This window comes from Aptenodytes patagonicus, chromosome 16 (assembly GCF_965638725.1).
Source record: "Aptenodytes patagonicus chromosome 16, bAptPat1.pri.cur, whole genome shotgun sequence".
In the NCBI taxonomy this organism is placed as follows: domain Eukaryota; kingdom Metazoa; phylum Chordata; class Aves; order Sphenisciformes; family Spheniscidae; genus Aptenodytes; species Aptenodytes patagonicus.
The window spans coordinates 5,228,233-5,249,528 of NC_134964.1; the positions used below are offsets into that span (position 1 = coordinate 5,228,233).

Sequence of the window (21,296 nt, forward strand, 5' to 3'; positions counted from 1 at the left end):
TGTAGAAATCGGATCTCTTCGTTCAGCCCTATGGATTCCCCCCTAGCAGAAACCCCCTTCCCTCCGAGCTGCTCCCGCCCCAGGCACTTTGCCGGACCGCTCCATTTCACGGCCACTCACAACGTGGTAATTTATTTCCTAAAAAGTCATTGCACAGGGACGCACACGGCACGGCACTACTTATTGACACAAGACGATTAAAGTGATGTTCCTAGAGAATTTACTTGTATGCATTGGGAGACACAGGCTCACATAAGGCACCTCGCTGGTTCCTGTGCATCGCCCCGCAGGCTTTAGGTACGTCACCATTCCAGAAGAGATTTTTCTGTTCTGCTTCAGCATCTGCTCTCATGAACTAATTGCTGCACGGCAAATCAAAGTGTTTTACTGTAAACAAAACCAGCAACTCAAGTTGTGTTTAAAAAATTACTTAGTAAGTCCTCAGAAGACAAATGGCCTTTTCTGCAGCTTGGAAGCGCTGCTGACCGGAGGAGGAGATGGTGTGAACAGCAGAGACGGGGACTTGAGCCTGCTACTGGACAGGAGGAGGGTGAATCCGACCTAGGGCAAAGGAGATTCAGTCATGTTGTCTGCAGAATTTAGACTTTAAAAACAAAAAGATCTGTCAAGGGGAAACTAAACGCCAGGCTTAAAGGCCGGGCACTGTGCTGGAGCAATTGTGAACAGTAAGGATGATGAAGTCTTTTGGTACCACTGGACTCAAAGCTGATGGTAACCTGTTCACGGCACCGTGATGCACTGTCCACGGAAGCCCATTCGTACTTACCAGCATCCCCACTCCGCTCCGGGTCAGGGCATCCCGCAGGCGCCGGGGAAGGCTGCAGCCCTCGCACCCCCCCGGGGCAGCCCCCCAGCCTGGGGGCAGCGCTGCCGCACGCCCCCAGCCCCCCGGCCGCACCGCCTGGTCCCGCCACAGCCTGCCGAGGCTCGCCTGCCCGCTGAACTTCACACACGCTCCAACCCTCCGCACACGAACCGCTGTGCAGCACATGACAGACGGACAAGCCTTTGCAGGTCCCAGGCTCAGCTTAAACTCATTAAAGCCAGGATAAAATTTCCCTCGGCATTAGCAGGGCGCTGTAAAAGGGTGCCCTAATTCTGAGGAAGGCAGCGTTGCAGCGGGATCCCAGATCCCTGCACGCCTTTGGGAAGGGGGAATAGGGAAAGCATCAGAATACAATTAAAATTTACATCGTGCTGTTTGCTGGGTGCCAGCAGCGCGACAGAGTTTTTTGCTGTGCTGTCCCAGTTTGTGCGTGTGAAGTCCCGGAGCACCCAATGGCACCTGGCAGCCAGCAAGGGAAACGGTCAGCGCTCCGGGAAACTGCGAAGAACAAGGACTCCATCCTCTATAGGAAAAAATGCCTTAAAACAACTGAGCTCTTGTTCTCGCCCGATGGATGTTCTTCCAACGGTCATCCAAAAACTTCATGAAAGACCAAAGGGGCATCCCCCATTTTGCATGCAAGTTAGACCAACAAAAGTTCATTAGAAAGATTAAAAGCAAATTAAAAGCCATTGCCTCGCTGCACATCTTCATCGAGACAAGGCCGGCTCACTACAGCGATCCTCGAAGGCTGCCCGTGCCGCTGCTAATTTAGCTTATAGCTACTGAATTGTAACACTGCCATTTGTAACGTGTTAGTTAAGGGTTTGTCAGCATTTCCATCGTAAACCTTTCATTTTGGGGATTTATTGCTTGGCTATAAGGATCTGCTCTAGCTGCAAGTTTGGCAGGAAGGACCACATACAGCAGCGCATTTCCCTCACCCCAAACAATCACTCCGAACATTAGGAAGTTACACAAACAGATCCCTAATTGAGGGTTACAGCCTCCTTCAGACTTTGGCCCTTGCAGCTAAAAATGGCAAAATCCTGAGCAACGCCAGCCTAGTGTGAGCTCAGCTGCACGGGGCCGGCTGGGAAACGGAGCGGCGCAAGGGCGCGGTATAAAAATCAGCTTTTTCAGGAAAAAGGACACTAGAAGTGGCAGCGCTGCTTACAATCCCGGACACGCTCTCCATGCAACCTTTTCACTGGATTTTATACATTTCGCCGGGGTGTAAACAAACATCCTTCCCACTAATTTAGCTGTAAATGTTTTTAGAGTGCATGTTTCTTAGCACTTAGTTCTTTTTTTCTTTTTCTTCCAGTGTTCCCATAATGAAGCATATGTTTAAAGTAAAGCACTGCTTTAGGAAGGCCTCTCTTTTCTTTTCCGTAGGGGCTTTTCCCAAAGTGGGGTTCCTAACCACAGAAGGGGGTACCCGTCTACCACGCCCCAGCGTACAGCTGCGTTTCTGATCCGGACAGCATCCTCATCGCAGGGGGACGTTACCGCAACGTGTCCCCCCAGCTCGTCATATGGGAAACCTCCGTGAGCCCGCAGGGGCCCAGCTGACTGCCTCGGAAAACACTCCATTTCAGGCTTGGGATAAATTCGCTTCATCTGCTCTGCCTGCGAGGGGAAAAGAAAAAAAGATTAAGAAATTGTTAATGTTATATAGGGTGGCTACGAGCCGTGGTTAAGCCAGGGCACCACCGTGCTATGCAGAATGCGTAACGCCCCCGGCATCGCATGAGCACAAAAGCAAGAGGTTCCTCTCCAATGGATCCTTAAAATCGAAATCCAACGGAGACAACACGGAGTGCGTCTTTTTCTTCTTTCTGCTCTATTTTTCCACCCCGATCTCTGTCGTTTTCCCTGTGATGCACCAAGACACCACAATGGGCTTCCCCACGCCCGGTGCAGGGTGAGCGGTGGTAGAGGCTCTGCGTGCATCCGCCCGTCGGCACCACCAGCCGGACCCGAGTGCGTGGAAGGGGCGATGGGGCTGACTGCACGAAGACCCCCGTGGGCAACACCTCCACGCTCCCGCATTGCCCTGCACACCGCCATCCCGCCACGTTCACCTCCAGCCGCAGCCCCAGACCCGGAGCCTCTCCCTGGTCCCCAAGGAGCCTCAGGATCCCGCCGGGGAAGTGTCCGCGTCGGGCGGGTGACAGAAGGGGGACACCCAGCAGCCACCGCCATCCGCCTCCCGCACCGCGCCGGCAGCACCGACTAGCTGCGCAGCACGCAGGCAGGGGGGCAGGCAGGGAGGGGGGCAGGCAGGGAGGGGGGCAGGCAGGGGGGCAGGCAAGGAGGGGGGCAGGCAGGGGCGCAGGCAGGGAGGGGGGCAGGCAGGCAGGCAGGGAGGGGCGCAGGCAGGGGCGCAGGCAGGGAGGGGGGCAGGCAGGGGCGCAGGCAGGCAGGGGCGCAGGCAGGGGCGCGGGCAGGGGGGCGGGCAGGGAGGGGGGCAGGCAGGGGCGCAGGCAGGGAGGGGGGCAGGCAGGCAGGGGCGCAGGCAGGGGCGCGGGCAGGGGGACGGGCAGGGAGAGGCGCAGGCAGGGGCGCGGGCAGGGAGGGGCGCAGGCAGGGGCGCGGGCAGGGACCTGCTCCCTCGCAGCCACGGCAGTTTGGGGGGGAAAAGAAAAAAGGCGAGCCGCCGCGCTGGCGGCGCGGATCCACCGCCGGCCCAAGGCACCTCCGCGCGTCACGCCGAAACCGCAGGCGCGCACCGCCGGGAAAAAGCCGCATCCGCGGCGCCCCCGCTGTTTGCGCGCTATTTGCGCGCCCTCGCCCGCGACTCGCGCACCCCCCCGCCGCGCGCGCGCGCGCTGCCTCCCCGGGCGCTCCCCCCCCCCTCCCCTCCCCGCGCAGGCTCCGCGGGCGCGCAGCGCCGCGCCGCCCCCTGCAGGAAGCGGCGGGCGGCGGGACTACAGCACCCAGGCGGCCGCGCGGCGGCCGTCGGCAGCGCGCCTGCGCACTGCGCCCCCCAGCTCCAAGTTTGGAGCTTTTAGCTGCCAGCCCTGGCCCATCATGTAGGTGCAGCAGAGCCTTCCCTACCATTGCAAGCAGGGGGGGAGGAAACCCCCCGCTCTGCAAGCTGCCCTGCAAAGTGTGCAATTGCACGCCCCCCCCCGCTGCAAGGAGAGCTGCTGCAGCAAGTCAGGAAAACTCCAGTTGCACGAAGATTGAGCGCTTGCAGTTTGCATCTTTGTTGCAAAACTAGCTCCAGAAGAGAGGCAAGGCAAAGTCTTTTGTGCTCCCCTCCCCCATCAAAGCAAAGGGGAAAATGTCTCAGTCGAGAGGTAAGGCTCCTACTTCTGTTCCTTGCAAATATGCAAAAAGTCGTGCATGCATTTTTAAGTGCATGCATGCATTTTTCGGGATGCAATTGCATTTTGAAGTTTGAGGCTTTCAATGGCTCTCAGTTGCATTTCCTGTTTAGTATGTGCCTTTTTGCAGACACACACACACTCACACACACAGTTCCTGTAAGGCAGGGCTTGCAGTTCAGCTGTGCATTGACGTTATTTGAATTCTTCTGCGGGGATTACTGAGCCCTTTTTGCCTTTTGCACAGTCAGGACAGATAAAGGGTGTTGAAGAGCAGATGCATTCGCTACTGTATATATGCATGCAAAATGGGCACAATGCATACGAATTGCAGCTAATTTCAAGTGCAAAATTACATGAAACTTTTGAAGAAGTCCGTGGAGGAGATAAAAGGTGAAACTTGAGTGGAGTTACCAGGAATTAAATATATACCTATGTTTCCATGGGAAAGTATTGTTCTTGTGCCAGGACTGAGATCATTTTCCACTGATTTCTCCCCCCCCCCCCCCCCCCCCTTAATATTTGGTAACTTTTGGTCAGAGGCAGCAGTGTGGTTTGTAACACCAGATCGCTAAGAGCATGCAGAAGAGGTGCTTTATTTAGCATTTAGGAGCAGGGGCTCGGCACTTCGGATGGAGCGGGAGGGGCGTGTTTGGGTAGGGGACAACAGTGATTGTTTTTTGGTTTGGTTTTTTTTTTTTGGCCAGCGCGGTGGGGAAGGCTTGATCTTTGCTTTTTAACTTGATGATTATTCCGGAGTGGCACTGCCTTGTGTCCTGCAAGGGGGGTGGTGGGAGGAGGTGGAGAATTTAATATTGCAAAAATGCTGTGGGAATGCAATAGTCCCTGCAAGACCAGGCTGAGATGTTTAAGGAGGAGTTGCTCTGGCCATTCATTGTGAAAATAGATGCACATATGTCAGCGACTGGCCACACAGATGCAGCTTTTGGAGCTTCTTTTAAATGTTTGGATTTGATATTGCAGCTGCCTCTCCTTGCATTTTGCAGCCCTCGCACGTATTGGGGGGGGGGGGTGCGTGTGTGAGAGACAGTGCACGGCCCAGTGGGAGAGCAGTTCCCAAACTGGGACTGGGGCTTTTTGTTGTGGTGGTGGGTTTTTTTGGTTTTTTGGGGTTTTTTTTTGTTTTTTGTTTTTTAAAGATCTGTGAAGTCAGTGGCCTTCTACTATAAGCCTTGCTGGGAGGACATAGGAGGGAGGTGCTTTCACAGCTCTTGCCACACAGTTTTCCTTTGTAAGAAAAATGTAAAGTTGTTGTATAATTTATTCCTAATTTGGGTTTGCTGCAGTCATCTTTTCCAGCCAAGCAGAGAATTGTAAAAGTTTCCAATAGAAAGAGCCAAGGAAGTTTGATAATGCAAAATTGAATCAAATGATACCCACAGCACACTGCCACTCGCAGGAGGGTCCCTGTGAGACCCACGGAAGGGCAGGGGCTGGGCAGGGGAGTAGCCGCTTCCCCGGGGTCCCTGGAAAGCCTGACCATGTGGAGCTGGTGATGGGCAGGGACCTGGGCTGGTGGCCCCGCAGCCCACCCTCCTGGGGTGCCGCTTAGCCCCCATGCTCGCCAGCACTGGCCCTTGTCTGTCCTTCTCAGTACCAGGAAAATGGGGAAATACAAGTAGCCAACCCACAAAACATGATCTCAATGAATGGCATCATTCTTGAATCCGTTTTCCATCCATCTTACACTCTGCAATACGAGTGTCTAAGTTTGAATTCCTTACACAGATAAGTTTTCCAAGTTCAGCTGTTCAGGCGGAGGTTTTGCTTGGGAAGGGGTTTCAGCTCCGGGGGTTTGCACCAGAGGTATCGTTCTTCAGGATGAATTAAGGGAGGCATAATCTGCATTTCAGGATCAGCTTTCATGTGTTGCACAGGAGGTCCCTCGTCAGCTTTCGAAAATACTGCACAGAGCTTCAGCCAGCTGCTGAGCTCTGGAGCCCTCTCCCTACTTTGAATCATTTCCAAAGTTGTGCTGAGAATTTGCCAGAGATTAATTTTTTTAATGCTGCTTGTCAGGGGGACAGTAATCGGGAGGGTTATTCTCTGGTAAAACTTATTCCCTGCAAGTAATCTCACCTAGTTAAGAGGGCAGAACTGCTCCTCGGACCCTACCTGCGCCACGTGAAGAAGCAGACGTGATCTGCTTTCTGCACAACCATAGCACGGGCTGTAGAAGATAAAACTCTCCCTGGAGTTTGGAAGCAACAGTTTCATTCTGACCCTTTCCACAGCAGAAACCAGCAGCTGCCTCCAGCATCGCTCTTGCAGTATTCACCCACGTTACCTGTGTCCTGTTGGACTCCTTAAGACTTTGCGGTCAACAAAGTACAGATCAAGTCAGAAAGACACCACCGGGTGCAAACTCCTGCATTTCACCCCGTGCTCATTTCTACCTTCATTCCCTCTTTTAAATTGCAAAATGGTATTTTTAGTTGATGGAGCAATCCAAGGAAATAAGATTTCCCCAAGCACATCAGGTCCCTGCAGTCTGTTTCTCACCTTCAGAGAGGAGTCCGCTCCGGACAAGTGGGACTTGATGTTGATGGTAGTTCAGAAGAAGTTGCATCGTTGCCAAAATGTGGCACATTTGGCTGTCATGACTAATAGGATATTATTCTGGAAGAGAAAAAATGCGGAAGTCCATATTAATTACAAGCTAAACACAGTTTGAGGCTATAAATCTGAACTCTCGTGACAGCAGATACATTCAAGAGTCTTCTAAATTCATTGTAATGGGGGAATTATTCACTCATGAAGCCCACATCAGAGAAGCAACCTGCAAATATGCAAATTTCTCCATTGAAATAAGAAAAGGGAAGGAGGAGCAGTTCCCATTAGAGCTGGGACTCTAATTCATAAATAGTACATGGAAATGAGCTACTTTTAACTAAATATTGCTGTCCATTGAGCTCATTCCTAATTCTTGGACTTTGTTGTTTCAAATACAATTTTTTGTGCTGTAGCTGAAAAGGTATACTGAGATTATGAGAATCATGTCCCACGTGATGCTGGCTGAACGGGCACCCTATGGACTTTGACCAAAGGCCCTGCACCTATTCGAAAATACTACATTTTATGCAAAATGCTCTTTTGTTTTTTCCCATTGAGAAGTCTCAGTGGAACAGATGTAAAGCCTAAATGGTAGCTTTTAAAAAAAAATAATCCTAGGTAGGTGGCAGGTTTTTGCTAGTATAAAATTAACCCGTAAGCAGCATGAGGCTCCCGTTGGTTGTGCAACATGCAGTTTGCCTCGTCAGCACCACCTCAGCTTCTTGCCATTAACACACTCCCATGACATAGGCATTTGGCAAGGGCAGGCTTTGCATGAGCATGGTGAGCAAAGCTGTGGCACGGTCAGCGAGGTGCAAGCCTAGCAAAGCCTAGTCTAGCAGCAATCACAGCCAATTTCAGTTCAAGTTGTTGATTTTTCTTTTATTTTTTTGGAAGACCATGTTGAATTACTATTTCACCCTGTTGCGTGTGCTGCCTGCTCTGCTATACCACTTCTGTGATGGAGGTGCCTGTGTACTTGTTTTGGGTTAAGAGGAGTCAAATGTTTATAAAGAGCTTTAAAAGTCTCATGCAATGCCACGCTGGAGGAATTAACCAGCATGGGAAGAAAGAAAACCAACTAATTGGGGTAGAAACTATTAGGCTAGAAATTATGCCTGACATCAGCCAAATCACTGCTCTACACAGCTGAGCAAGAGGGAACCAAGACACCCAGTCAAGACTCCAGTTGCTGCGCTTTGCTGCCTGCTCCCTCTGCGTTGCACTAAGGAGGCATTTGCTTGCAACGCTGCTGAGCTGTGCAGGGAAGGAGCTCTCGCCCCCTCCGCCCCAGGCAGCAACACTGGGGGTGCAAAAAACAGGGTGCATTTGAGGGGTGCCTTGTCCCCATGTCCTGACACAGCATGGCACCCAGCAACGTGCTGGTCAGGGCATCAGCTCCCTGGTGCTAAGCAGGCTGCTTGGCAGGGACAGGAAGACACAAGCATTTAAAAGCTCAAACTACAGAAGTAATTATAGCAATGAAAGTGATAAGTTGCAGGGGAAAAAGGAGCAAAGATGTGTTTTCTCCTCCCAGCTGAAAAAAGTTCAGGTTTCTCACTGCCACAAGAAGTATTGCTCATTGTTACTTTAGTCACCAAAAAAATGGAGCTTCCTTTGGGGTGAATTACCTCTCATGACACATCCATAAGCTGCTAAGGTGAGGCAAATGATACTCAATTAAAACCACAGGAGTAATTTAGAGAGATGAGACACTTCATTCCTCCAAAAGTATTGGCATTAATGGAACACAATTACCTTCAAAGTCACGTGGCAGATTTGCAAATTCTGTGCACTGTGGTTGCGAGTACACAAGATTACTAAAAAGTTGCTTTTTTGTTTTTCCAAACAATACATGCATTTGATGTCACTTGTCCATTTTCTCTTGCTGAAAAGAGCCATAACACCACCACAGAAGCCTCTCAGAAAAGGATTTGAAAACAACACATCTGAAACAAGGTCCAATCCCTTTTTTAAGCTGGGAGAAGAAGGAAAAGAAAAATAGCATGAGAGCTTTGATAGCCCAGGAGTGGGAACACGCTTGCAGCCCTCCTCTGTGAATGTGCTTGGAGGACCAAGCACATGTTACCCTCATCATTGGGCACAGTCATGATTCCCAACCCTTTCCCATGGGGTTCCCTGCCTTCACCCCATGAACTTGCATTTCTAATGCCAGGCCTGCCCACAGGTCTCCCCCTGTTCCACCTCCGAAAGCAAAGCTCTGCACCTCTGCTCCCGTCTCGCAGGGAGCTAAAGCACCCGTGGGCAGCGCTCGCTGGGCAGGTCACAGCTTCCCGATGGCAGTGGGTGGGACGAGTAATTGTGAGTGAGGGAAAGGGGTAGAAACCAGAGCACACAGGTGTCCCTTACTGTGGTCACCCATGTTTTGGGGGACGATCAGGGCATTGTACGAGTTTGGTAGCGTGGCCACCAGCAGCATCATTATATAAAGTGTTGAGTCAGTCTCTGGTGGCCAGATAAATTGCAGGACTGTTCCTGTAATTTTAGACATGGCCAGAGCTATAATTAATTAAAAAAAAGTTTCATTACCTGTAGAGTTACTTAGCTCCCTTCCTTAGGGCCTGTCTGGGAATAGCTTGAGATTAGCATTATCAGCTAGCGCAATGTTAGCAGGAAAGCAGATCTAGGACCCTGGAGCTGTGCCACGTTAGATATTATGCTCTGTGGTGGCAAAGTGGTGAAGGCCGTTCGGTGCAATTTCCATATCTACTCATTGTGCAGAAAGTTTTTTTTTTTTTGCTTTTGTCTTCCAAATCTACAATATTCTGCATGTTGACAAGCATGAATGGAAAAGTGTCTTCTGCTCAGTAATCCTGGCTCAGTAAAAAGCAATTCGGAGAGGGGAAGCCTGAGGCTCTCGCTTGTAGGGCTTTCTTTTGTCTCAAAGCCAAAATTAAAGCTGTCCTTCCTTTTAAGCTAGAAATTCCAAACACCCAGTTGGTGTTTCAGAGGGTTCATCCCACCATGAAAGTGTCCAGGGTGCTAAAGCACTTCTGAGTCATCTTTACTTTGGAGATGTTGCAGACAGATGCTGAACATCCTTAATGGAAGCTCCAAGAAGCCACTTGTGCATCTTGGTCTGCTGGTGCTAGCAAAGCTGTAGCTGAGCATCACTCTGGATTTGCATCCCATAGTCAAGTAAGGGCCTGAATTTGTATGAGCATGGTAAGAGCAGCATCCGACCGCATCAGGAGAGCAGTTTGGGGTAGGAGCTACTCAGGCTACTTTCCCCCCCACAGTTGCTGTAGAAGCAATGGCTGTGGCTTAATAGGCGGCTGCAATAAGCTGAGTGCAGTGAAGCCCAAGGAGCATTGTGCAAACAGCCGGAGGGAGCAGCTTCTGCAGCTGAGATAGAGTTTCATATTTGTAAGAAAGATTGCAGAGAGAAAGCATTCCCCCCCCACCCCATTTGAGCAGGAAAACTTCACTGAGCAGAGCTGATCCAGTTTCTTGCTGTTGCTGTTTTGTTAGCCTACTTAGCTTGCAATTTTATAATCTAGGCTAGATTTTCCTAGCCTGCACCCAAGCAGATCAAAAATCATTAGAAGGATTGAAGCCCAAGCAGCATCCACTTTTACTGCACTCAGATGAAACCAGTGGAAAAAAACCCAACAAACCAGCAGAAGTTGCAGATGAGATGCCAAAGATAAGGCAGCAATACAAAGTAAGTACAGGAGTCAACACTTCACTGTGTCTGCCATAAGAGGCCTTTAATGAAGGCTGAATCAGCATAGACTTGGTAGCTGCTTTTGAAGGAGAATCTTTTTCTAAACAAAAATATGTAATTGCACTCAATGAAACAATGCTTATCAGTGCCAAATGGCCTCAGAGCATCATCTGGCCGTTCTGTGGAAGTCCCAGGCATTCGTGTGTTTTCAGCAGGGCTTATTTGACACTCGAGCAACAAGTTATATTATAAAAGTTACAGCTTCACTCCATGTTATCATTCCTCTTAAGAATGTTTGTTGCTTCTCCAGTATTCAAGGTCAGATATAGAAAATGACTCAAAGAAGTCTTTTGTTGTTCTGACGGCTCTAAAGTAATGGAAGTCCCCATCTGGCAAAGACAAACCTTGCCAGAGTACCAGCATCGAAAAGAAAGGGAGATAGAAAATTTTAAAGGGAAACCCAGCATTGATTACTGGGTTTCTTTCCCTGGACTTGCTCCATTATATCTGCGCTCATCAACTCTCAGCATCTCCCATCTCTCACACACAGGAGCCCCAGTAAGAGCCCGCTAGACTTGCATGCTCACGCAAGTACCTGCACGTAGAAGGTGAAGCGTTCACTTAAACAGGGCACATGAGATGAGAAGGTCCTTTTGGCACCAGCTCTGCACGGAGGGTTTGTGCTGCGCCTAGCACTGCCCTTGGCACCAGCTCCTTGTTCCCGGGGCACTTCTCCAGTGCTGGCAACTGGCACCCATTTAGAGGCACACTTTCCAGCTTTGATTTCAACACAGCCCTTTCTTCCTAGGGCTGCTTTCATTGCCTACAATTAGGGTCTCCAATGCTGCAAAAATATGAAGAAATAAAACCCAAATTTGGCTTTGAAAGGACTGGAATTGATTTCTTCTTTCAGACAGCTGATGCTGTGGCCTTTTAAAAAGGAACTGTCAGCCTGTGATCATAGCATTTATGCCTGCTACTGCCCAGGATTAAAGCACAGATATGTGACATTTATTGTAGTTTTATTCAAGGAGTGAAACACCTGTAGGAGCTGAGAACAGCTGTCCCCCTTCTTCCAGTTAGATGCATCATGGAGGAAAAGACGGGGACTTTACATGCTCTCATCAAAATGCCAAAACCCCGTTGGGCAAAGCTACATCTTAAGTAGATTTGTTTAAACACTGAGCCTCAGCACTTAGGAAAAATGCCTCAGCAGAAGCACAAGCCACAGCGCAGGGCTTTTGGCAGCCCTGATGGGTCCCTGAAGGTGCAGTGGGTCACTCCAGCCCCTGCACAAGGAGGCCAGGATCTGGCCAGCAGGGACTCTATGCTGTTAGTGATGTGCAGAGATCTGAGCTTGATTTCCAAACCCCACGCAGGTTTTGGAGCTAGCAACAGGACAGGGAAGCTGCAACAGTTCTCATCCTAAGCTTGACCACCACTGAAGTTTTGGACATGGAGATGTAGACATAACCTGCAGTCCCCTCTTGCAGGTTTGCGTCTCTGAATTGAAAGATGCTGATGGTTAATGCAGAAGCTCACTCCCAAGCAGACCTCAGTACTTAACCGTACTAATTAAATGTTTTCAAAAACCACAAGATTGACCTTCACTGCATGCCCACAGATTTTTCTCTCATTTAACAAGCACAGGGCTGACAGTAGCCTATTAAAGGAGAAGAAAGGCAGTGCTCTAGATATTGTTGTTTTCCAACCTGTTCCAAAGTGTTTTCTGTTTTTTAACTGTAAGAGATGGAAACCATAATCCCCTAATAACCTACCAGGAGAAACCAGGCTGGAGGCAAAGAGTGCTTGGCTCAAATAAAGTACAAAGTCTGATAAAATAGTGAACATACTTAAAACTGAAGTTTACACAGATATCTACGCAATGAGCCATGACAGCCATTATATATACAGGCACTTATGTAACCAGAGAGCCATTCTAAGTGGCATAGAGTTGTCCTTTGGGAGATACCCTCCAGAAAAAAATAAAGGAAATTAACATAGACTCTGACTTCCTTACCTTTCCCAAGGACACCAGTAATTTGTTCATTGCTAATAAAACTTGGAACATCTCTACGGAGAACTTGAATTCCTGCCAAGGAATCAGTTTTACAAATTAACTAAAAGACCAGATCGGTGCAGCACACTGTGTGAAAGGACATCGCAACACAGCCCCCTGACAGAGCAGCATCTGAACTGGAGGGAGAGCCCAAAATAGTCCCTGGCAGCTGGGGAGGGCAACACAGATGCTGCATTCAAAGATGATTAGTAGTAAGTTGCTTTCTGGAGACAAGAAAGACTGAATTCACAGCAGGCACCTTTTTGGCAGAGAGAAGGACCTCCGGGCTTGCACCTCTCCAGGTCTTTGCAGAGTGACAGCATGGGAACGTGCCCTTGCTTGTAGCCACCTGAGCTAGGCAGCACAGCAAGCTTGCTTCCACATAGCATGACTTCAGTTTCATTCATGTCATTAGGCAGCTTCCTTTATAGCTAAGCATGTGATTTTTTTTTTTCTTTTTTTCTTCCCCTCAAAAACATTTGGTACTTCCCCCGCAAGAAATCAGAAGCTTTATGTCTGATAAGAGGCTGGAACAGCTTCCTGCAATAGGAGAGCATTCCTCCTCTCGCTCTTCCTGCGCAGACCTCAGAACAATGCCAGCGCTTCCAGCATCAACAAGCATTTACTTTACCTTTTAGCACACTCATTTAGGGCCCATCCTGTGCAAGCATCTGCCCGGCCAACACCTCCTGCAAAGGGGGGGGCTCTTCTTCCAGGAGCTTGTTTTAAAAAGGCATTGCCGCAGCTGAAATGCAAGGAGCAATCTGGGAGATTGAATCAGAGCCGATTCAGAGCAGCTGTAGCCAAGCAGGGCCCTCATTTGGATGAGTGGGGTCTGAAGAATTTTTTCTTTCCCCTTAAAAGAGAAGCTAAATAGGATTTTTCTCATGCTCTGATCTTGAAACTACTTGTGCCTGTGCTAAACTTGGAGCACATGAGTCTTTTTGCAGGAGTCAGTGGGACTGAATGTGCTTGGGGTTGAGCACACACATAAGAATTTACAAGGTTGGCGATGTATTTTGTCCTGGTTGCTAAGTAGGATGGACATTATGGATCTGTGTAGATGATTTATACTACCCTGCTTTCTCTTGGTTTCTTTTCTCCCATTTCTGCTTATCTGTTCTTGCAACTTAGAAAGCAGTATCGTATTTGCCAGAGTGTACGTACATAACTGAAACTACAGCCTTGAACCTCGGACAGGGAGTTCTATAGAGGCTTTGATAGAAAGGCTTATAAAGGGAGTTTTGTATTTACAGCTCCTGATTTAGAAGGCTGGGTGGAGAGATGTAACCTGACGGGGTTTGATCCACGTGGACATATGTGGATAGCAAAAATTTGCCCAGTTGTGTCAGGGATGCTTTACTGGGAAAAAAAAGGAGAAGACTTGCTGTCTTCTGCCAGGGTACTATGCCATAATGCATTTCTTCAACATGTTTTCCAAATTGAAATAAAATTGCATGATAAAACCTGGGGAAAGGCTTTGTTCTTTATGTACTGCTTGCTTTGCTTTATTATATGACATACAAGCAAGTGTATGCTCTTAGCAGGTGTCTGGAAGGAGAGCTCGAAGTTCATGCTCTCTGACCTCTGGCTAAAATCTGTTTGCACTTGAAAGAGCTTCCCTGGAAGCCCCGAGAGCCGCACTGCATCCTGCAGACTTTCACGTGCACAGCTTTGAGCTTCTGAGACTTCTTGCATGTGCAAAGATGCATTGCTGAAGTGGTTGCGGGACCGAGACTTTATGTTCGTGGTTGGACAGACTTACTGCTGCTGTAGTGGTGGTGGAGCAGCTCCGGTTCTCGCCTGTCTCTGCTGCTGGTGGTTTCTTGGAGCAGCTGCTGTTATAGCTGACAGTGCAAACCGTGTGCAGTTATTCTCCTAGTGCCTCCTGTCTGGCTCCGGTGTTGTGGTAGTGCCCAAAGTTGCAGTGCTGGAGACCTGGGGGAGTGCTGGGGCTCTGAGGGGACGTGGGTTTGGCTTTCCTGCGGTTGCCCTTGGCTTCTCCCTGTGAATAGGGTTCCTGTGTGTTTTTAAAGTAGGACCTACATGTTTGCTGGGAGGCATTGCCAGCAGAGGGAGCATGAGTTAGTTCGTCCCATCTGCGCTGTCCAGAATTGTCAGATACCATCTTTAATAATTTTGGTACAAAACTAAGCAAATAAGCTCATAAATGAAAAAAAAGAATAGCAAAAGAGATCTGTCTAACAGGGTAGCGCAAAGGCAGATGGTCAAAGTCTTGACCATGTTGAAAACTTAATCGAAATATTTGGCTGAGCCTTTACAAAAATTCCCTGTGACAAAATAGTAAGCAAGGAAGCAGATCCTCTCCTTCCATGCCAGTGCTGCGGGTGCCGCGGCGTTGTGCTAATGCAGGAAAACCTCCGGGCGAGATTGCCACCAGATTTTTAATCAACTTATCTGTTTAGCCTGAGCCGTGAGTGAAAGACGCATGAACGCGAGCAGCATATTCCTGGGAAGAAAATTAGGCGTTGATTTGAAATTCTTCTGAGTGTTATTTGCACCACAGAAGAGGAAAGTGGTCCTAAAATTATCTTCAATTCAACATTTTTAGCTGAAACAAACAGTTGCCAGCTGCCAAACAGAACAGCATAACTTGGGAACTGAAGAGAAATAATTCAGTCTAGAAGTGTCTTGTACACTTTTGGCACTATTTATTAAATCCTTTCAACCCAGAGGTGCTATTTTCCCCTGAGGAGCGCAGTGGATGCTAGACCACGTGGATTATTGTAGCCCTCCTGTTCATCAGGGACCTTCTGCAGAGGGTGAGGATACTCGGCTAAAGAAATGGCTTGTGGCACATTCCTCTATTTCCATGGATATTCCCATTTGGCTGTAAAAGTTACTGATACTCTCTAACTCGCAGAATGATGAAATCAGTGGACAGCTTTCTCTCTATGGAACATAAATTGCCCATCTTGTCCTGAGGTGGCTTTACTCATGAGCAGAAAATTATTAACCCGAGTTTTATATGCAGTGCATCAACTGTAGAAGATGGCTGATAGCGACGTAGTTTAAATGTCCAACATTTACAATATGCTGAACAAATTAAATCTGTGCTTGGTAAAACGAGACTGCTGTGGCTGCCTGGAGCATCCACTAACAGAAATAAAACCATAGCTCAGATTGCCCTGTGGTATTGATTAGGTTTTATTCTGTCCTGCTGCGAGGGTGATGACACCAAGACCGGTATCCCACAGATAAGGTGTGATCCTGCTCAGCGAGCAAAGGAATCTGCAGAGAAATGGGGCTGCATTAACACGTGGGGAGCAGCGGTTCAGAGCTGAAGGACAAATAACTGTGCATGCTTTCCTGGGGACAGCGACACCCCAAAAGGGCCAGTTTGCTGAGCTCCCCAGGGGAGTCCTTCCTGGCCCATCACACCCTCCTGACTTAGAAAGTCCTGCTTTTCCCGCGTTTAAGCCTCCTGGCTCATTTTTGGCTGAACAAGCCTCAGCGCTTGCCCACATATCTTTGCCAGTGGATGCTACAGGGCAGCATCTCGGGCACAGGGAAGCAATGACAAGGAACCTGCAACCTGGCTGGCACCACCGCTTGCAGAGGGACTTCTGCCAGTGCCAGTGTGCGGGTTGTCCCTTTTGGTGGGTATGGCTGAGGAATGGGCTGAAGCCTGCAGCTGGGTACCCAGAGGACAGACACTTGCTGCAGCTATTGCGAAGGCTACGACAGCAGTCTGGCACAGCCTTTACGTACATATTCCTGCTCAGCCTGACACTTAATGCAGCCTTAATAGGAATGCGTGCTCACAGTAAGCACGTGCTTAAATGGAAGCACCATCAAGACACGAGAACCTTCATAGCTAGAGCCACAAGACTGAATCGGGCTTTTGAGTCTGCAGCACAGCAGAAATCAGCAAGCGGGTGGAAATGTCACCTTCGTTTTCCAAAGCAATTTGCATTTCCCCGGGCTGGCAGCACATCTGACAGCTCCAAGAGGCCCTGGCTTGGAAAGCACGGTGCCGGTGCTGCTGGGGCAGCTGCCCCTTGCCCACTCTGCCGGGTGCATGGACTCGTCACCCCTCGGTGTCTGGGCAGTTGGGGCAGATGCAGAAGCTGATCTGTTTTTTCAGGGGAAATGAAGCTCTGCTGCGGGGCCCTCGCTCTGCCAGCAATGCTTCTTTAAAAACACCTTGCAGGACCCACTGGGAGAAAATCCCAGCTGCACCAAGCACATTTAAAAAACCTGAAAACCAAAATTGAAACTGGAGGGAGACCTCGAGCAAAAAGTCTGTCTGATGGGGAGGGCATCCTTATCGCCTCCCTGCAGCCAGACCTAAGAAAGTTGTTTTTTGAGGCTCTGCAGGGCAATGGGGAAAGGAGGTGGATGCTTTACTGTGTGGAGTTTTCCAGGGAGAGGTGGGTTTTGGAAGTGTAGAAGTGTTTGTAGCTGGGCTGGGGCTGGGGCTGGTGGATTTAAGGCAAATCCTGCTCCCACTGTGGCTGAGGCAGACAGGGCACCTGCTTTTATGCTGTGTATAGAGGACTTGCTGCTGCCTGGTAAATATTCGTATGGGAAGTTGGTCAGAGCCCCGTAGCTGCATGTGGTCACTCACTGTGGCATTTTGAGGTGAAATCTCAGTGGATAAGGGGAAGTAAAAAAAAACAAGTGGAGTGCCGGCAGTGATGCTTAGCTCGTGGGCGAACCCACAGCATTCCCGCTCGCACGTTGGCTGTGGGAGCTTCAGCCCCTAATCCACGGGGCTGCATCGCGTGGGAGCACCCACCGGCATGGCAGAGCCTACCCGTCCCTTGGGAGACTTTTTAGGGTGCTGCTGCTGCACTGAGGAGCAGAGCCCACCCTGCCTTCCGTGCGAGGGGCTGAGCCAGGGCAGGGAGCACGAAGCTTGGCTGAAAGTCTGGGGTAAGCCTTGCACACCGCGATGCATGAAAGTTTGGAAAGCACTTCGCCCTTCTGCCTGCAGCGCTCTGCTTCCGCTGCCTGTGGGCAGGGGAGGCATCCATCCTCCTGCCTGCACGTCCCCCCCGCCACGCACGGGCAGCAGCCCACCTCCTCCGGCGCCGCTGGCAGGTGCTCTTTGGCAGGGAGAGAATAGAAATGAAGGTAGCGGCAATGAAAGCAGCCGCGTCCTCCAAATCCTCCTGCACAAAAGGCCTTTTGTTCCCCGGGTGAATTCCAAGAGCTTTTCTCCAGTTTTGATTCCAGCAAACTCCCACTGCAAGCAGACAGCCGAGGGTTTGAAAACAAAGCAGCAACTAAACCAAAAGTCCCTCATAAAATATCCCCACGAGGGTTGGAGGCTCTTGACAAACAGCTTCCCCGGCCTGCAATTCCTGTGGATTTCCTAATTTGAGATAAGCAGCAAAGAAAACAGGCTCTGGGATGGGTAGGCAGCGAAGCCAGCGGACCTTGGCAGAGGGAAAATAAGGGCTTGATTTATGGTGTACTGGTGACTGGAGGGAGTGATTGCCCCTGCCGCTCGCCTCCCCGGAGCTCCAGTGCTGTGATTTCTCATGATAATGGGGGCGAGGGGAGAGGCCACGAGGCTCCTGGTGGCCTCTGTTGCTCCGTGGTGTCTCCACCACCATCACATCTTTCCCAGAGCAATGGGAGGATGCAGCTGCCCGAATGCCGGAGGCGCAGGAGCCCTGCAAAGCATGCGACCCGCTCCAGTGACCACGAGGAGCAGAAAACAAAGTCTTTTTTGGCATTGCTTTGACCCCAGTAAGATCTCCCCAAGCTTTTGGCTCTTGCAGCCTCATGTCAGGCAGCCGCAAGTGATTTGCAGGATTTGGGGGCATTTGAGATGGCGTGATGGGAGGAGTGGAAGTGGCTTTTCTCTGTGTGTGATGAGGAAGGCTTGGATACACCCACGAAATTAAGTTGATGGGTGGAAAAATAGTTAGGCAAAGCAAGGTGAGAAGAAGGAAGAGGCTTTGGTCCCTATAGGATTTCCATCAGACTATTGGAGATGGGTTGTGCGTAGGCAAACCGTCAAATTTTGCATTTTGTGTTTTTATGCATGTGCCTCCACAACCACCTCTGGAGGACCCAGCGTGTCTGGAGCATCAAGACACAGACGGCTCCAGCCTTGGCATGGACAGGTGTCTCCTTGCAGCTAAAGGGTGTCACAGAAGTCTCACAAGCCTGGTGGGGATTGGTGCTGCTCTCCCATCCTTGGCTTGAACCACCTCTCAGGTGCCAAGGGGAACGGGACGGTGGTGTGAGGCTGTGCTGCTTTGTGCCCCCCGTGCAATGCGAGCAGCATCCTTTGACAGCTGCCAACGTCCTCATCCATGGAAGTCCTTTGCTTTGGTGGATGTGAGTCAGAGCCCAAAGCAACAGAGGTGTGTTTGTCTTAATCCATTATTGCAGCACACCTGCGCGCTAGGCGGACAGGGGACACGCACACAAACAAGGCTTGTGCAACTTTGGGAGTTGGACTTGATGATCTTTATGGGTCCCTTCCGAGTCGAGATACTCTGTGATTAACTTTCCTGTGGCCACAGACAGGGTCGTTAGAGCTGAAACTGGAGCGTGCGTATCCTGGTGCCCAGTCCCTTCCATCCACCACCTCCTCCCCTCTTTATCCGATGGGTCACGAGGCAGCGCCTGTCCCCGACAGAGCATCTCGCAGCTGGGGTGAATCAGCAGAGAACTGAACATTTCCACTTTGCATCCCAGCACTGAGGAGGAAGATGCTGATCCCTGGAGAGCTGTGCAGGGGCAGGGCCGGTGCTGGGGGTCAGCTTGGGGCAGCTGAGCCCCAACCTGGGTGGAATTTCCTGACATCAGGTGCTCCCAGCTCTGCTGCATCGAGTGCCTTTCCTGCTAGGTGATGTTGCCACCGTTTGCACAGAGGTGCTGCTGTTTGGGAGGAGCTGTGCCCTTTCCCCCAGGCCGTTGAAGTTCAAGCAGCTGGATGCACACGCCAGATGAGTTCAGCCAAAGTGTTGTAACAGGGTTTTTAATATTAAAGTCTCTTGTGCCCTATGCTGACAGCCGTAGGCAGGCAAAACTCTCCTATCTACCATCTCCCACTTACATTAGCACCTAAAGGACGATGGATTTAGGGCTGTTTTGCATTGCATCTGTTTTCTAAAGAAAAACTGGCTAATCTAAAGGCTGCCTTGGCAGTGCAGGATGTCAGGGGAGGACTCTGTCTTGCCTTGTCATGTCTGCAGATACCAATGTAGTCCTGGCACCAGCTCAACAGGAACATGATGGGTGGCCCCACGCTGTGCTTGCAGTTCCCTCTCTGAGACTGGGAGTGATGCTGCGTCTGGGCTGGGAAGGGACATTGTCTGGAAAAGCTGTTTGTTGTCACCTCCCCGTTTCCTCTGAACTGTTAGCATCAGAAGGAAGCATGTGGCTGCTCTTTGTTGGTCTGTGAGCGTGAAAATGGGCACTGAAGGCCCTGTTTCCTCTCTCATGTTGGTATTCCTGCAAGCAAACACTGGAGCAGGGGAACACGTCAGGGCAGAGTCCAGTTGGGAAGTGAAGTCTAAGGTCCTGGCAATGGAAGGTCCAAGCTGGTTTTGGAGCCCGTGAAACAGCTCAGTGAGGTGGTAGCAACTTCTGTGGGACACAAAAGATCATCCTGAACCATCATACCCTCTCCCCTGCAGCCGTGTTGTATTACCTCCCCCCATCAGATGGCCAGTCTTTATCTCCAAACTGGCATTGGGTGGTGTTGTCCCACAAAACCTGCTGGAAGGTTGCTCCAGCACGTGATTACCCCAGTGCTCCCTGCAAGCTCCTATGGACTAGAGCTGCAGGGGGGCTCAGTTGTGTTTGGTGGGGGATTACAGGAGGGTACAGAATTGCCCAAAAGCTGTATCAGCTCCCTGCCCCCTTCCCAGAGTCCCTGTGGCCCTGCGTTCAGTGCATGTCTTAGCACAGGATCTCATGTCTAATCTCTATCAAAGTGTCTCTTCTGCTTCACACTCAGAAGGTCTTAACTTGTCTAAAATTTAGAGATGCACTCTTATCAGAGTTACAAACAGACTCTCATAACCAAAATGTGCAGATAGATAAGAAGAAATTGCATCCCTCTGGTTTCTATATTGACACGAATAAACACAGCAGCCTGCAGCCCTTTTGCAGGATGTGTTAAGAGTAAGGCAGAGTAAGAGAGATTAGCCTGAATCAGGAAATTACCTTCAAAATTGAATTACTGAAATACAGAGCTTATTGAAAGGCAGGCAAATAGGTTCTGATATTTGCACAGTTTGGTGACATTTCTGTATGTTTCTGCACTGCGGGATCCAGAGATTAGTCTGCTGGAGTCCTTATTGCAAAGCTTTCTGCTTTGCCTTCTTCCAGCGTTTTGTTCTTGTGCTGTTCAGAGCTTCGCCACCAGACTGACTCCTGCTGGAGGCCAATCTTGAGGCAGGCATGAAGGACTGACCTTGTGAATTTACCTTGCAGTAAAGCTGAAGATCTTTGTCTCCGCTGTGTTTGTGCCTCAGCAGAGCTGACCTACGTCAGCCGCCGCGAGTTGAAAATGCAGCTCGCTCTTGCAGCAGAGACAGGCCCTGAGACGCAAATAACCCTGGCGTGATCCGAGCAGACGTTGCACAACCTCTGCCACGCAGTTCATTCGGTGCACCTCCGTCGCTTCTTGCAAAAGCCCTGCTATTTTGGTTTGGGGCCTCTCCTGCGCTGGGTTTATTACAGGTTGCAGGATTGAGTCAGAGGAGCGAGCTGAGCCCTGCGACAAAGAAACCCCGGGGCAGCCGCCGGCACAGCTGGGTGCTGGGGCACGGCCGCCAATGGGGCAGGACAGCGAATTTT

The 21,296-nt window shown here is 50.1% G+C and overlaps 1 protein-coding gene and 1 long non-coding RNA gene across 4 annotated transcripts in view; one reads left to right on the plus strand and one right to left on the minus strand.

Annotated features, from left to right (window-relative positions):
• Nucleotides 1-203: 203 nt before the first annotated feature.
• LOC143167915 (uncharacterized) lies at nucleotides 204-3,651 on the minus strand. Of its 3 annotated transcripts, none has more exons than XR_012996628.1 (3): nucleotides 3,549-3,651; nucleotides 2,312-2,479; nucleotides 204-561 (listed from the first exon to the last, which is right to left on the minus strand). It is a non-coding gene; the product is annotated as an uncharacterized LOC143167915 (long non-coding RNA). The 3 variants fall into 3 exon arrangements; XR_012996629.1 differs by lacking the exon at nucleotides 3,549-3,651 and adding an exon at nucleotides 3,457-3,541; XR_012996627.1 differs by lacking the exon at nucleotides 3,549-3,651 and adding an exon at nucleotides 2,935-3,105.
• Nucleotides 3,652-3,883: 232 nt separating this feature from the next.
• The window catches only part of MAP2K6 (mitogen-activated protein kinase kinase 6), a 54,527-nt gene continuing 37,114 nt past the window's right edge, over nucleotides 3,884-21,296 (plus strand). Inside the window, exon 1 of the mRNA XM_076354132.1 lies at nucleotides 3,884-4,155. Within this exon, the coding sequence (XP_076210247.1) occupies nucleotides 4,140-4,155 (16 nt within the window). The 5' untranslated portion in view covers nucleotides 3,884-4,139. The remainder of the gene's footprint in view (nucleotides 4,156-21,296) is intronic.